Source organism: Theobroma cacao, chromosome 1 (assembly GCF_000208745.1).
Source record: "Theobroma cacao cultivar B97-61/B2 chromosome 1, Criollo_cocoa_genome_V2, whole genome shotgun sequence".
Taxonomy (NCBI): Eukaryota; Viridiplantae; Streptophyta; class Magnoliopsida; order Malvales; family Malvaceae; genus Theobroma; species Theobroma cacao.
In genome coordinates, this window is record NC_030850.1 from 7,560,575 (window position 1) to 7,576,582 (window position 16,008).

Sequence of the window (16,008 nt, forward strand, 5' to 3'; positions counted from 1 at the left end):
TGCATTATCATAAATTGACAAGATATGATTTTGTATAACTTAATTAAGCAATTAAGATTGATAAAAAATCTAACTTGATTCCAAATATATTGCTTCAACTCGTAGGATTTAATTTTAAACAGTTAACAATTAGGATACAAATGACTCGAATTTCAAGCGATCCGAACTAAAAAGTTATCCAAAATTCAGAATGACTGGAATCTTAAGTGACCTAACCTAAATTGCAATATCCACTGCAACCTCTTATTGTGTTAGAAGAGAACCAGATACCTAAAGTCCAGTGCAGCTCCACATGAAGAAAACAAAAGGTTTTAATCAATAATAAATAATAATAATAATAATACAGTAAAGAAAAGCTAGGTAGGCAAGCAAGGTATTCAAAACCCCACCACCAATCTCAACATTCCACAACCACACCCCACTTTCACTGGCACCAAAAGCAACCACACCCCTCTTTCATTGGCCACCCAAAAGGTATGCTTTTGGATTGTTTAAAAGGACATCGTCCATATCTTCAGAACATACGGTCAAAAAGATCCATAAAAACAAAAACCAAAAAGTAACTTAATAACACGCCAGAACCTGCCCAATCCACCCTCCCCCAAAAGAAAAGGAAAAGGATTTTACATATCTTATTTTGTATGCAAAGGTTTATGCACTGCTAAATACCCTGGAGAAAGAAAAGAGCTGAAGACTATGTATATCCAAAAAAAATGAGTTATTCCCTGGTGTTTACTTATTAATCGAAAAGAAAAACAGAAAAAGAATATCTTTTCTCTCAATAAACTTAGCATAAAAGGATTAGCCGGCTTCAGATCGTCCAGCAAACCCTAAGAAGGCATCGGCATGTCTAAATGAGTTTTGTGTGTCTTTATGACACCAGAAGCCTTCGGCATACATGATGGAGTGATGTCTTTCTAACAAATTCATTCACCAATCACCAATGCCTCCCTTGAGAACTACCACCTTTGTTCTTTCCAAAGAAGGCATTCTTAGGTTTAGGTAGCTCGTGAATGTCCATCACTTGAATTGTTCTTTGCCTTTTGGCTTCAAAAAGCACACAAAATGCCAGGTCAAAAACAATTAGTATCAAGACAAATGAGCAAAATATGGTAAGTGGAACAAAAGTAAAAATCAAACCATTTTCAGCTTCTTTGTAATTTTCTTGAAGCCTTTTTCTTGCTGAAGCCAGTCTTTCCGAGTCAAAGTTGCTTTCCTTTTGTTCTCTTTGTCTCTGTCAAAATACCCAATCAGGAAATAAATTTGGTGAAATTTTTACACCAAAACCTGTAACAGCTAACACAACCATTCACTCATTGGAAAAGTATGGCTTCACCCTTCCTGAGAATCATACGCTCAGGCATCATAGGAATATGCCAAAACACCTGTTTCTCGGAAACAAATAAAAAATAAAGCATGCACACACAAAGACAGATACTACATGCACAACTAGCTATAATTTGGTATGTAGAGACACCATACGTTTTGTAGAACAGGTGCTGAGTAAGTAGGTTTAGGTGGAGGCTCGTTTCGAGGTGGAATCGGCTTTGGCTTCCTTTCTGGTTCCGAATTATTCTTGTCTGAGCCAGAACTCCCATCTGTGAATTCTCATCCCAAAAGTCAATAGGAAACAAAGCTAATCAATTAAATGCATAAAAGAAAGGAACAAAGATCAAATCCAACTATAAATTAGATTTTATACTCACTGTGTGGATTAGGAGAGTATGCAAAGTCAGGAACCTATTAAAGAACCAAATCTTAGAAAGAAATCATATATAGAATCCTCAACAACTTTCATGGGAAAGAAGCAATCAACTGAAAAAGGATTTCTTTCACCTGGTGGTAACCATTTTGAGGGGGCTTTTGTTGGGGCGAGTCTCCATCAGCTGCCAAATATTAGTAATTGTGATTATAACTTAAGCGCAGTTAGATAAAACATTGAAAATTATTAAAGCATTTGTTCAATCAATTTGAAAGTCGATAGATTATTTTCAATGAAACACTATTAAAAATGCTAGAACCTACTTAATACATTTAGTTAGCACTATTGTAAAACATTTTATGGTTGACCCCATATCCTCTATGTTACTATGTATTACTTAAAATTTCTTCTATGCCAGTTTATCAAACTCCTAAAAGAATTATAGTTTCCACAAAATCATAAATCTCTTTTTCCCAAAAAAGAAAATCAAATTCAGTCTTTATTTAATATTAACAAATAAACCAAACAGGTTTTACGAGGAATTGAATATTCAGCACGTAATTTTCAGTATTGAGTTTTTTAAGTTTATCAAACAGCACCTTAAACTCAACTCATCTTCATCTCAGATTTGAAATTTTCTCACAGAAAGGAAAAGGGAAATTCTTTACATTAAAAATAAGATGATAAGTTTACCCATAAGTGCAGAGGATTCCAGTTCTCCAGGTTGATTCAACCTCACCCATTCATCAACAATCTCTTTCCATTTCCTGGAAAACAAACAACAAAATCATAACATTGCTTTCAACTGCTCTCTTTCAACATTCACACATCTCGTCCACAAGTAAATTAATAAGTAAACTATTAAGCACAGCAGAACATTCATACATAGAATTCATTGTTTTTGGTCTTTCAAACCTGACAAGTTGCTTCACTAATCTTCGAACATCGTTTGATGAATGCTTCCTCAATTTGTTCACATGCCTCCCAATATCAGTCTCCTGAAGGAAACAATTATTTCATGAGTATTATCATGAAGTAAAATAAAAATAAGAGAAGAAAGGAATTTGGTCCATAACCATTACCTTGAGAGCTTGGAATGTTATGTCCATGTCTGCCAAACTTTGAAGCAAATCAATCAGAGAATCTTCAGACTGGAAAACACACAAGAATCAAAATCACATCCCCAAAACCAAACCAAAAGTTATCAACAACCACAGTCTCAAAACAAAAACTTAAACCAAGACCTGATGAGGTTCTTCAAGATGCTCCTTAATTTCAAGAATCTTCTTTTGTTCATCATCAAACAAGCCTCCGTATGGATCCAGCTCATCATCCCCATTATCTGATTGTGGTGCATTAGGTGATCCCCCTCTTCTTTTATCTTCATGGCTACTCTCTCTCTTCAAATCGGCTTTCACTTCATAATCACTTGGTCTCTCACCAAAATCGCAATTTCTACACTGAGTAACCATCGACGTTGCATAAAGCCTCTCCACAATTCTATCTCTTCGTTGCTTCAGTTCTGGCCCATAGTCCAATGAAGCCACCAGGATTGCTGTGTCAATAAAAGTCCAAACATCGACCTCAGCAGTTTCAAGAACTGATCGGAAGTCATCTAAATCCATCAGAATTTGATAGCAACCAATAAGAAATTAATTCGTTTGATGACTTCCTATAACAGATTCTGAGCGTATTCTGATAATTTCAAGACTGTTACAATGTGTCAAACCAAGATTGGAGCTGCAAAAAGGGAAACAGATTCTAAGGTTCCATCCATTCATCTAAATTCATATTGACACTGACAATTTAATAACATTAGGAATACCAAGGCCAGAACTCAGGCAAGAACAGGTAAAATTGTATAAGAAAGAAACTCCTATTTCAACCAAACAATACCAGCCAACACTAACAAGAATATAAAGAAAATGATCTGACTGAAACAAAAATCACCTAGGAAAAAAATAAAAAGAAAAGACTGAAGGCTGAATTTCCCAATGTCAACTAATTAAAATTCAAAAGTAATCCTTCAAGTCATGTTAGAAATGAGTCAGTTCCTTTTCTGACTGCTATTTTTGGACCACGTACAAGGTGCATGCTTGTTGTTTTAATTTATGATGCACAAAATCTCCTTCATGCATAAAAACGGATTTGCCTTCCTCATCATCCACTTTAATTTCAACATACTCATCTCTAATAATAATCCTATTCAACACCAAATTGTTAAATTAAAAAAAAATATGTCCTCATATATTTGTTATTTTCCTTCTCCGCAATATTATAGATATCACAATCATAGTGCAAAAATTAACCAGTGATATATGCCCAAAGTTAGACCTTGAGCCAGCAAGTTATAGAAAGTTCAGAAAAATATCAACATAGACCTCATTGTTCTATCTCAAAAGAGCTGTGGACAGCATAAAAATTACCAATTACCTAGTGAAAGTTCATGAATAATTTACTCAACTCAACAAGGGAAGTTGTTTTCCTCATATATCCCATCACATACAATTATTATTTAGGAAAAAAAATAGACATAACCATCAAACAGTCAAACCATTGAATGTACAAACAAAGAATACTCAAATTTTTGAAAACAGATGGATGATTTCAAATGATATCAATACCAAGTTAATCTTGCACTTCAAAACTTCATAATAAGCAAGTATCTAAGTTATATAGAAGATAGCTCGTCTTCTATCCCCTTAAATTTTGTATGAAACAAGGTATTAGAATGAGATTGTGACATTAATGGGTAGACCTTCTTGAAAGAGAAGTTCCTGATTAACCATGCATAACTAAGTTTAATAACCTTACTAACAAGTATGACTTAATTCCACCCTTCTTTTTGGCTATGTATTCTTTCGAAAATATAGCAAACAATCAAATGAGAGATAAGAGAATGACACTTATCTTTTTCCTTTTTGGATGTATGGCAAGAGATATAATGGAAGAAGCAAAGCAACTCTTGCACCTCGAATTTTGAAATTATGAAATGCATTCGTCTTTTATAAAAGAAAAAAAGAAAAAAGAAATTCATTCCCGTATAATTCTATACTCTTCAAATTCACTTTTACTAAAATCTGCAAAATAAATAAATTTGCTAATTGGAAGTTTCTATTTACTTTACTTTCTTAGAGATGCAAACCGGTCTTTTCCTATTGGATCAAAGAGATTGCAACCGTTCAGACCCACAAACATCTTTCTTTTTCACATTATAGTTTTCTTTGCAGATAAAAGCATTAATGTTCGCGTGGTTACAAACTAGGGAAAAAAATACTACAGTATATGCAACAAACTATCCCACAAACTTTATTACAGCTAACATGGGCAAGATACAAAAAAGAACAATATCAAAATAGCTCCTGAAAGAAACTAAGAAATCATTTTGTTCTTACCAGCAAATCAAAGTTTTGCACTGAGGGTGATGGTGACCACAAACTTGACGTTCTTACTGCCCTGCAAAGTTAAAAAACAGTTTATATGCAACAATGCAAAGGCAAATGGCAACAAATATACACCATAAAGAGTAAGCATGACAACTTGGCATGTAGTTCAATCTGATCTCCTTTTATACTATCAAAAATCCAAAACTACTCACTGCCATCCTTAGATTCCATTCCGAAAACAATGGGTAGATACAAGGATGAAAACATTTTCTATAAACTATGTGGATTATATCCAATACACCGGGGGTGAGTTTAAAATCTTCACAAGCGGGTTTATACTCTTGCCATGTAAATTTAATTAATAAATAGAGAAGTCAACACTGAATTATCAAGTTAACAATTTTAGTTAAAAGGACGTGTAACAAATGTACAAACCAATTTAGAGGAATTCCCATTTGAGACAGTAACAATAATTATGAATAATCAATATAACAAAAAAAGACAGGCAATTCAAAGTAATAGAGAAGCAGAACCACAGGGTAATGGAAATAACACACATATAAGGATTAAAATGGATTGCTAAAATTGAACTCAAAACATAGCTCTTCCCATTGGTTTTCCTTTCTCTTTTCAAATTTAGAAAGAAATGAAACTTTCTCGATGATTTTCTTGATGAGAAAGTAAGAGTAATATCGAAAGAATCATAAAAACGGGAATAAAGGATTTCAGACAAAATTATTACCAGAGCTACAGCAGCCCTCCTCCCTCCCTCTTTTCCTCTCCAATATAGTCAACTATATCCATACCCCAAGAAAAGAAAAACCCCATAAAAATTAGAGAACAATAAATGAGATGAAATAAACATTAGATCAAAATCTTAAAAGATTAGAGCCAATCCACCTTCGGCTTAAGATATGGGTGAAGCAGCAATCTATTGTCCTCGATTGTATGGAAAATTGGGTTAACAAGGCAGAAAAAGGAGTAAAAACTGTAGTTGTGAGATATGAGTATATCATCTGGGATATGATCAAAATGGGAAGAGTAAGAGAAAATTGTGAAATAATGTGGGATATTATTATTATTATTATTAATTTTAAAATAACAAATAAATAAATAAATAAAGGCTAGTTTAGGAAAGGAGGGGTGGGGAATTGCTGGGAATATTGTTTGTGGGTGCGGAAAATTTGTCCAACGTAATCCAGCTGGGATTTTGCTCTATCCAATGAGTCGGTCGCCACTTGTTTTCGTCACCCAACTTGCTCCCGCTCCTGCTTATTCTTAAATTCCTTTTGCTGGTATATAACTGAATCACTACTTTTTATTTTTAATGCAAAAAAAAAAAAAGTAAGGTATGGCCAAATCCGAATGGGATTTACAATCTTTTTTTTTTTTGGTTCTGTTAATCAGAGATTAACTCAAATCTACCTCTAGGAATATATTCCTTTGCTTTTGTTTTTTTTCTTCATGTTTATTTGTTTGTTTATTTATTTGTGATTTTAAGGAAAGAAAATGGTATGCCAAATTTCACACATGCATCAGGTTTTCTTTGTACATGCATGTTTCTGATCATGCTAGATTTTTCGTCCACAAAAATTATAATTTAAGTCTTCAAATTAATATCTTAATTATCAAAATCTGAAATTTTGCATTCAAATCTTGAGACCAATTATATTTTAAATTTTCAAATTAATATCTTAATTGTTGGAATTTGAAATTTTACATTCGAATCTTAAAAGTAGGGAGAAAAGATTTATTACATAATGTGAGATGAGATCATCTTTTTTGTGTAGCCTAATTAAGAATCAATGGAGTTTTCATATGTGTGCATAAAGTCATATATGGAAGCTTCATGATAAGAGATCGATGATATATATGATATATGAATAAAATATCATATTTATATATTATCATGTTCTCATAAAATGACATATATAAATATATGTTAATCATACGATATATATTTGAAAAAGATATTGCCATAAGAAGCTAATTAAAATAAGCTTAATAATGATTTTAATTATTTCAATTAAATTTTAATTTGACAGAAAAATTAAAAGAAATAAGATTTAAAAAATAAGTGCTCGTGAATCTTTAAAAACAAAAAATATATATATAAATTTAACACTTGAATATTTAGCTCAGGAAAATAGTTGTCTAAAGAGAAGAGTTTATGTTTAAATCCCATTGCAGGCTTCCCAATAGAAAATTACTCTAGACCTGTGCGCTAAGGAGTTCATTCCAGGTGTCTGGAACCCCAGGCAAGCACCAATGCAAGCAGTCATTGGCTTTGTGACCATAATGTGAAATGTGAGCTTCATCTCTCAGATCAGACAGAGCAGTTATATCCAAAATCTTTACCCTTGTACCCTGAACAGCAGCTGCAACAATCTTATCGCTTGATTCATCTCCAAGGACTTCGCTCCCTCTAGTCATTGGAACCAGGTTATCACATTTCCCCCCGGTGTTCCATTCCCCTTTAAAAAAGTGCCTTGGCGATGTGGTTCTAAAGAAAACTTGCAGGTTGGGATGCGAGGCCAACTCGGAATCAAGCCATTTTACAATGTTGTTCACTTTAAAGATCTTGGCATTCTCAATATTCCTAAGAAATTTGTCGTGGACGGGCGTCCCGTTCACATACATCACCTCTTTGTCCATGTTAACCATCGTTTTGCTCCAATGGTGAGCTGTGTTGATAACTAATACGTTAATTTGATTGAGGTTTTCTCGAATGAAAGCTGGCTGACCATCCAAATGCATGGCGTAAAGGGTGTTCGGATCGGTGGCGTTAATAGGCTTCCGGTCACAAAGTCTAGCTGACCAAGTATGCAGAATGGTGGTATTGGTACTTCGAAAACGGTAAGCCCAGCCATGGTGATGATAAGCTCCTTTACGTATCAATTTAAGGAAACCATATTTGTCTGCAACATCTTCAACGTCAGGGCTCCCTTCTCCCCGAGTGAGCATGCACATCATGGATTGGAATTGCTCCCTGCTTAATGAATCTCCTATGAAGGCAACTGTCTTGTCCTGCATCCTGTTATATAATAATTTTTTAGACGACTCAATTATTCACAATGATAAAGTTAAAAGGAACAGAACAGAAATTATCAGCATTTACCTTCTCAAGAAGTCAGAGGGCTCAAACTCTGGCATTTTACAATCTATCGGCTGCCATCGATAATCTTCATAAGAGAAATCTGTTCGATTGGTGAGTCTACATGCCCAATTTCTTTGCATGTACTTGCATCCAACAGTATATAAAGGCGGCCGGCTGTCAGCTACCCATCTACCCTTTGCATAATTGCAGACTGCAAAGATGGGATATAACTTAATGCTCTTTGACTATGAAAATCTCTAGCAATAGAAATATGGATACTCATCCTTGGTCATTAGTCATATAGGAAAGAAGTTGTACCTTTTGTTTCGACCAAGGATGTTCCATTTTTATTACCATCTTCCTTCTCAGGAGGATACGAGGTTGCGGAGCTATCAACATTCTCTGATGCCTCTTCCCGTTCTTCTATCGTCATTGATTGAGAATTTCCTTCATTAGTTTTCATCTCAGGCTCCATAGACACCGAGGAGTTACTCGGGTCATGAAGAAAGCACGCTGGGGGCAACAAAGAAAACCATAAAACTAAGAAATAGAGATATGCACTGATTACTTCATAGAATCCAGCACAAGTCAAATTAGACCTGAAGCAGACAAGCTGTTCTTTATACATGACTATTAGCAATAAAGCCTACCATCATGTTACCTGGCCGTCTCAGGCCTAATTGCCAGCCATTGATCTAGAAAGAATTATTAAAAAGTTTCCATGATTTGTTTGATTGTTTTAGCTAGAGGAAGAGAGAGTTGAGAATCAAAAAGCTGTCAATATCTTATTAATACTCCATTTTGTATAATTAAGAGGGATGGAAAGTCCATTAATTGGAAAGCTTGAGCACTGCTCATCCATCAAATCCTTGAGAAATGTGATAGCGATTTTTATGTATTTATTAATGTTATTTTTGAGAGTAGTTGTTTTGCTCATCCTAGCCCATCCATCATTAAAACATCAGCCAGCCATCTCTCATCATAAGTATCCAGATCTTGAGTTCAAATTTATCATATCAAATCTTCCAATAGCTAACTTCTTGTAGTACAAGAAACATTCAACCTTTTTATGTTCTGCTCAACTCAACTATATCTTCACACTGACAATTAATTCAATGAAATGAGCAAAAAGCTGGTCAATCAATTCCACCTATAGACTCCCTCTTCATTAAATGTTAGCCTTATCATTTTTATCTCTAACCTATGTCCTCTTTTCCCATTTTGCTAGTCTGAATTAAACCAATCTATGCTAAGAATAGAGCACCAACAACGTACATATATACCCTCGTCTCCATGAACTTTGAGGACTCGTCCTAGAGCATCAGGCTTGATTCTCCTCACAACTACATGTTATACAGGATTTTTAACTTGTAATATTTACCAATAATCCGAGATATAACTACCATCATCAGTTGCAGGAGCAAAGAAATTCAGCAAACAATTAATCACAGTTCAGTTTAATGTTATTCCCTTCTGATGCTATCTATCAATTTTGACTTAAAGGTAGACATGGTATATGGAAAATAGTATAAGTATGAATTGGATAACAAACCTGGAGCTGGAGGGGGCGTGGTATACTGATTTTGGGCTGATTCATGTGAAGAAATAAAAGGATTCCTATCCCGGTCCCGAAGCAATAAGGTCATAAAAACGAGAGCAAGCACGGCAAGAAAGAGAAGTTTTCCAGGAAACCTAAAAGAATCTCCTCCTTTCTTCTCCATTTTATGCACTGCAAATTAATAACAGAGATTCTTCACACACCTCAGACCCAAAAATCCTCAGTGTATCGGATTTTTCAGCTAGCACATAAAACATAAGTTCAGGCACTGAATCATAAGATTCTATATGGGGGCTCCAGGCTCCAGCTGCATGTAAAAGAATACATGCCAGAAAATGTTAGTAACAAATGAGGAAGCCAAGAAAGTAAAACACAAAACATAATCATTTCTGATGCAGAGGAAATTCATAAATGCATTCGTGCAGCATAAATCATGATAGAAAGTTGGATGAATTCAAGAAAAAGGACAAACTTATGAGAAAGATCGAATAAACTTCCTCCTAACTGCAACTAGTTTTCTTTTAATGAACAGATTAGGCCTAGTATATATTTTGTTTCTATTGGAGAAAAAGAGAATGAACCTAGTTAATGAAGCCTCCTCTCCTTTTGAGTTGAAGCTATTACTTTGGTTTTTTTTGTATATTGTATCTTAATTATATATGCATTCATATATGTGTTGTCTCGCAAATTTATTTGGTGACAGCAACAGGGTTTCTGTATTTATGATATGTCTTCATTTCTTTAATTGGAAATACGTACAAACTTGGCAAGGCCAAGTATGATCCAGTATAAGACCATGACACCAACGTCCCGCAATGGGCTTCCATAATCATAAGAAAGAAGACAACACCAGTAGCACTGTAAACAACAGCACACCACTTCTGCTACCAAAAAAGGGGTATAGGATTAGAAATATTGCCATAATAAGGTGCTGGCTTCTACTTACATACTCCATGGATCGAGCAAGTTTTTGTATTGATGATATTAGCAAATGTTAGACAGGAGGAATTATTATAATTTCAAAGAAATTTGGACTATGATTCAATTACTGAATTACATTTTATTTATAATTCAATCATTTTTATTTTCATGCATGATAGACTTCTTTAACACATATGTTATTCATTATGTAAATAGGTAAACTGAACCCACATTTAACTGAATGTGACTTATTTAAGCTAAAGACGGCATATATATAGTGCCATCAACTAATTTTCAAAAAAAAATAATAACAATGCCATCAACTATAACCATTTAAAACTAATTTGACTTTTATCTTTAAAAAAAGATCATCGATGCCAGATTTATAATTATGACAGAAAGAATGCAGAATTGTTGTACTTTTTTTCTTAGATATAAAATGTTCAATTAATTCATGGCCAAATTCTTACAATTGAAAAAGAATGTAAGAATCATATCTCAAACTGAAATTTCCATCCCAAAAGTTTGGCAAGTTGAAAGGAAGTTTTAGAAACATATGAAAATTATATTAAAATAAGCTTATCTGGTAATTAAAGAAGAAAAGTAATCAAGAGATAATTATCGATTGACAAATTGGAAAATTGACAAGTTGATATCAAAATGTCACCTTTAATGTGTCAAAATGAATAAAAATCATGTAAAGTATTTTTATTTTTCAAACGCATCAAAGAAAGGACAGGAAAAGGATTGATGTTTGAATATATTGTGGTTTAATTGAATTTGGAGGCGTCACCATAACAAGTAATTTATATCTTTCATCAAGGAAAAGCATTCACATTTATCAGATTATATATTCAGGTATATCACCAAATCTTGATGATGTTTTCTATCTCACACTGAGTTGTAATTTCCTCATTGATTTCAAGTATAGGGATCAATAAATTATTTTTTAACAAATTTTTAATTCCATTTTTATTATGATGTGACATTTTACATTATTTGATTAGTATGTCCAAAAAGTCCCTTAAATATTAGCTTTTAATAACATTTGATGTCTTACAATATAATGTGATTATTATTAAGGGTGAGCATCAATCGATTTCAGACACAGGAAAAATCAAAACCGATCAAACCGAATCTCTAGCATAATTAACCGAGCAACATAAAAAACCGTTCAAGCTTCGTACATGTTTGGCCTTACTTTTTTTCAACTTATCTAATTTTTAAAAGTAAAAACTAGGTCAAACATGATCTTTTGAAAAGCTCTTAAAAAATATTTTTTTTAAGAACAAAATTTTTTAAAAAATAGCTCCTTGGAGCTTTTTCTTTTTTTCTTTTAAAAACACATTAATTTTCAAGAAATACCCCTCTCTCAATTAATCTCCCTCTCTTCTCCTTTCTTCTACAAATTACCATTCTTCAACGTAAATCACTCATTCCCTCTTCTTTACCTCTTTCTACAAAAACTAATAAAAAACAAAAAACTCAATAATAGAATATCAAAATCTAAAACTTTTTTGTTCTTACAAAGATTAAGAGGAAAAAAATCTAAAATTCAAAACTGCATTTAGATACTATTTAAATATTTCTCTTTTTTTCACAAAAAAAAATTTTAATATTAAATACATCGTTTCTTGTGTTTTCTTCTTTTTTGAGAATTTAAGCATCATGATCCGATTGCTTGTTAGATCAACAAAAATCTAACACTATTACTACTATACAAGTTTGAAAGTTATTCTTTTTTTTTATTGATTTATTCGATTTTAACATCTGAAATTATATATAAACTTGAAGTATTACATTATAACTTATTAAGTGATTGAAGATAGCATGAATACCCTTTATGATAATTTTAACCGAAATTAAAACTTATATAATTTATTTTGTTAAACAGTTTACCAAATAACTTTAGCTTAATTCTAAAAGTTATTATTTTTTATAAGAACTTAATAATAGCTTTTAAGTTAAAAAAAAAAAAACTAGACCAAACAGGCTCGAAATTGATTGTTCAATTGGTTTTAGTCAGTTATAGGTTTTATATTGGTTGAGCTTAAATGGCTCAAGTTGAAAAATAACCAAGTAGCCCAATCAGTCCATACTTTAATTTTTATGAGGGTTTGGGCTTAATTAGATCAATATGATAATTTTATATTGTTTAAATAGGTAATTAAGCCCATATGATTTATTTTTAATAAAAAAATAATAAATAATTAAACACCATATAATTTATTTTTTAGTAAAAAAGTAAACACTAGATAATTTATTTTTTAATGGAAAAAACAATAAACACTATATAATTTATTTTTAAGAATGTAAAACCAATTAACACAATATATTTTATTTTTTCTTAAAGAAACAATAAACATCATATATTAAATTTTAAAAAATTAAAAAATAATAACTAAAATTTTACCCTTATGTTAAAAATTTTTAAAAATAACCCTCGATTTTTCGATCGGTGTTGGGAGGAGTTCCTCTAGACAACCACCAAACTGATCAATCGAGAAAATCGATTGTTGTAACCAGTGCCTCAATCAGCATCGATTAACCAGCCCGTATAGGGTTGAAAATCGTTGGTTTTGGTTGGTTGTGCGGTTATACCTACCAATACACAGTCCTCGTTGTTGTAATGTGATTGTTAAGATATGATTGTTGGGAAGATAATATTGTAGTGTTTGATATATATGTAAATATGCTAATCAAAATAATGAGAAGATAACGTTGCATTGATTTATAAGTATTTTATTAAAAATATAATATTAATTTCTAAAATTATTGTTACATATGAAAATGAAAATTTAATACACTTACATGTTTTTGTAATTAAAAATAATTAATTTATAATTAAATTAGTTAATTAACTAATAAATTAGTTAATTAAGTTAACTTAAAATAGTAATTAAATTAGTTAACAATCTTGACAATAGTTGATAGTGTCCCAGGTGATGGTGGTCAACAACATTTGAAGTGGTCAACAGCATTTAGGGCGATTGATGGCATTCGATGATGATCAATGGCGTTCGGTAACAATTGACGATGTCTGACAACGAACGCGATCAACCATCGAAATTTGGGTTTAAGAGAAAAAATGGTTGTGTAGCAATTGGATAGTGGAAGAAAGAGATAGGAGAAATTGAAGAGAGAGAAAAGGTGAGAGAAAGATATTAGGCATTTTAATAAAAAAAAATTAGTTACCATCCCATGCAATGGAAAAGTACATTACATTGGTCTTCAAAAGGAATGTATTTCCTGCCCTCAATAAGAATGTAAATGCCAATGTAATGTAATTTTTTTATTACCAAACATTTTGTAATGTAATTTTACCATTAAGATTAAGAAAATATTAATTACTTCTCTTGTACCAAAATTTTTTTCATATTACTAATTTTATCCTTGTATAAAAAACAATCATAAAAAAGTAATGATTTTTTTTCAAAGTGTTAACTATTCAAATTTAAAATTTTCATTCAAAATTAAATTCACCAGATGATTACATAGTAATATTTTATTATATTTTATATAATTATTCAATCAAAATTTTTTTATAAAATTCATGATGAAATTAATGTAAATTTTATATAAATTTTATAAAATTATAATTAAATAATTAACAAAAATATAATAAAAAATTGCAATTGATATAATCTTGTGATCTTTTCATGACTTGACAAGCTCATTTCCTTCAATTGAGCACCCTAATTATTAGTTGTAGCATCCTTTTTTTGCGTGAGAATGAAGGTATTCAAACTTTACTAGAAAGTAAATGATAGCTTCTAATCATAAGCTTTTATTTTGTAGGCTTCTCTCCTCTTAAATTTTTTTTTTGGGATTACACTTCAAATAGGGTAATTAAATGGAACATATTAAGTTTAAAATGATTAATGTAGTTAAATTAGAATAAATGCAGTTAAAATCATACAGTAAAAGGGTAAAAATGTTATAATACAAATAAGATAATGTTACCCAAAATTTTACAGTTGAGATAGCATAAGATTAACTCAATCTTCATTTATCATAACTCTATCTACTCGTATTTAAAATATTTCCCAAAAAGTCAAACCCTTACAATTTATTCATTTGCTTTTGCTTTTTGAGTTCTTTTTTTAAATGGGCTCTATGCATAACATGTTTCTAACAATAAACCTCCTCATAATTTTAACTGTTTTTAGCCAATAGAATTAAAATTTGGACAAAATTACCCTTAATGATATCGACCTATTTATTTGGCTCCACGTCTCAACCCGAAACCTATTAACGGGTCAAGTATGTTTTGATCTGCGTCTCAAAGTGACTCATATTTTTTGAGCATTCCTCACCAGACTATTCATATCTAGAGTATTCTTTATCAGAAAGAAAAACGTTTAAGCATTTTGAGTATTTTGGAATAATTTTTGATACACGAAGAAAATTTGTGAGCATTTTTAGCATTTTAAAGTGATTTTTGATGTATGAAGAAAAACTTTTGAACATTTTGAGCATTCATATTCATTAATTATGTTGTTAAATGGAATATGGTGTATCGTTTGAAATTGTTTATCTTATTAAATGGAATTCAGTAGTTTTGGTGATTTTTTAGAATTACGTGATTAGTTTTTACGTATTGCGTAACTGATTTTGGACATTGCGTGACTGACTTGGGCATTGCGTGACTAGTTTTTGATAAGGCATTGCGCGACTAGTTTCTAATAAGACATTGCGTGACTAGTTGATAGGCATTGCATGACTGACTTTGTGTATTACGTGACTAGTTTTTGATAAGACATTGCGTGACTAATTGATAGGCATTGCGTGACTAGTTTTTAATAAAACATTGCGTGACTAATTTCTAATAAGGTATTGCGTGACTAGTTGATAGGTATTGCGTGACTTGTAGTAAGGCATTGCGTGACTAGTTAGTAAAGCATTGTGTGACTTAGGCATTACTTAAAAATCAGTCATGCAATGCCTAGAAACTAGTCACGCAATGCCTAAAATCAATCACGTAATGCCTAGAAACTAGTCACGCAATGCCTAGAAACTAGTCACGCAATGCCTAAAATCAATCACGTAATGCCTAAAAACCAGTCACGCAGTGATTAAGTCATGTAATACCTAAAAATCAATCTCGCAATACTTAAAAATCAGTTTAATCAATTTCAATTCTTTAACTTTGGGATTCTATGAATAAACCAATAAACTCAAGAACCTAAAACACGTACTTTTTTTTTGTTAAGCCATGAAATTGTGCATTTCATAAAAGATAGGTTATAAAACTCCATAACCCTCCAAAGTAAGACAAAATAAATCCCTATTAGGAGGGCCTTGCTCACTCCTCTTATGCAAAAATAAAATATACTCCCTTTAC

The 16,008-nt window shown here is 32.0% G+C and overlaps 2 protein-coding genes across 8 annotated transcripts; both read right to left on the bottom strand.

Moving 5' to 3' along the window:
- On the bottom strand, positions 64 to 6,173 carry LOC18611894 (probable mediator of RNA polymerase II transcription subunit 26c). Of its 5 annotated transcripts, XM_007048372.2 has the most exons (12): positions 5,989 to 6,172; positions 5,831 to 5,882; positions 5,098 to 5,158; positions 2,947 to 3,442; positions 2,785 to 2,853; positions 2,618 to 2,700; positions 2,396 to 2,469; positions 1,837 to 1,886; positions 1,707 to 1,740; positions 1,483 to 1,598; positions 1,141 to 1,234; positions 64 to 1,047 (listed from the first exon to the last, which is right to left on the bottom strand). In XM_007048372.2, the coding sequence occupies exons 4-12, from the start codon at positions 3,325 to 3,327 to the stop codon at positions 938 to 940; spliced, it is 1,011 nt and encodes a 336-aa protein (XP_007048434.2). In that variant the 5' UTR covers positions 3,328 to 3,442; positions 5,098 to 5,158; positions 5,831 to 5,882; positions 5,989 to 6,172; the 3' UTR covers positions 64 to 937. The 5 variants fall into 5 exon arrangements, with proteins under 5 accessions (XP_007048434.2, XP_017969644.1, XP_017969642.1 ...); XM_018114155.1 differs by having other exon boundaries at positions 64 to 1,234; positions 2,947 to 3,302; positions 5,989 to 6,173; XM_018114153.1 differs by having other exon boundaries at positions 64 to 1,234; positions 5,989 to 6,173.
- Positions 7,045 to 10,361, bottom strand: LOC18611895 (protein trichome birefringence-like 14). Of its 3 annotated transcripts, none has more exons than XM_007048375.2 (5): positions 10,325 to 10,361; positions 9,738 to 10,050; positions 8,504 to 8,698; positions 8,207 to 8,396; positions 7,045 to 8,122 (listed from the first exon to the last, which is right to left on the bottom strand). In XM_007048375.2, the coding sequence occupies exons 2-5, from the start codon at positions 9,904 to 9,906 to the stop codon at positions 7,300 to 7,302; spliced, it is 1,377 nt and encodes a 458-aa protein (XP_007048437.2). In that variant the 5' UTR covers positions 9,907 to 10,050; positions 10,325 to 10,361; the 3' UTR covers positions 7,045 to 7,299. The 3 variants fall into 3 exon arrangements, with proteins under 3 accessions (XP_007048437.2, XP_007048436.2, XP_017969336.1); XM_007048374.2 differs by lacking the exon at positions 10,325 to 10,361 and adding an exon at positions 10,216 to 10,305; XM_018113847.1 differs by lacking the exon at positions 8,504 to 8,698.

What these genes read in the sequence shown, in the direction of transcription:
- LOC18611894 (XM_018114154.1), bottom strand. Translation starts at nt 3,327, where the DNA reads ATGGATTTAGATGACTTCCGATCAGTTCTTGAAACTGCTGAGGTCGAT. An exon ending in ATCTTGAAGAACCTCATCAG is followed by an intron (nt 2,854 to 2,946) that starts GTCTTGGTTTAA and finishes TGTGTTTTCCAG; the next exon opens with TCTGAAGATTCTCTGATTGA. An exon ending in TAACATTCCAAGCTCTCAAG is followed by an intron (nt 2,701 to 2,784) that starts GTAATGGTTATG and finishes TGTTTCCTTCAG; the next exon opens with GAGACTGATATTGGGAGGCA.
- LOC18611895 (XM_007048375.2), bottom strand. Translation starts at nt 9,906, where the DNA reads ATGGAGAAGAAAGGAGGAGATTCTTTTAGGTTTCCTGGAAAACTTCTC. An exon ending in ATCCTTGGTCGAAACAAAAG is followed by an intron (nt 8,397 to 8,503) that starts GTACAACTTCTT and finishes CCATCTTTGCAG; the next exon opens with TCTGCAATTATGCAAAGGGT. An exon ending in CCCTCTGACTTCTTGAGAAG is followed by an intron (nt 8,123 to 8,206) that starts GTAAATGCTGAT and finishes ATTATATAACAG; the next exon opens with GATGCAGGACAAGACAGTTG.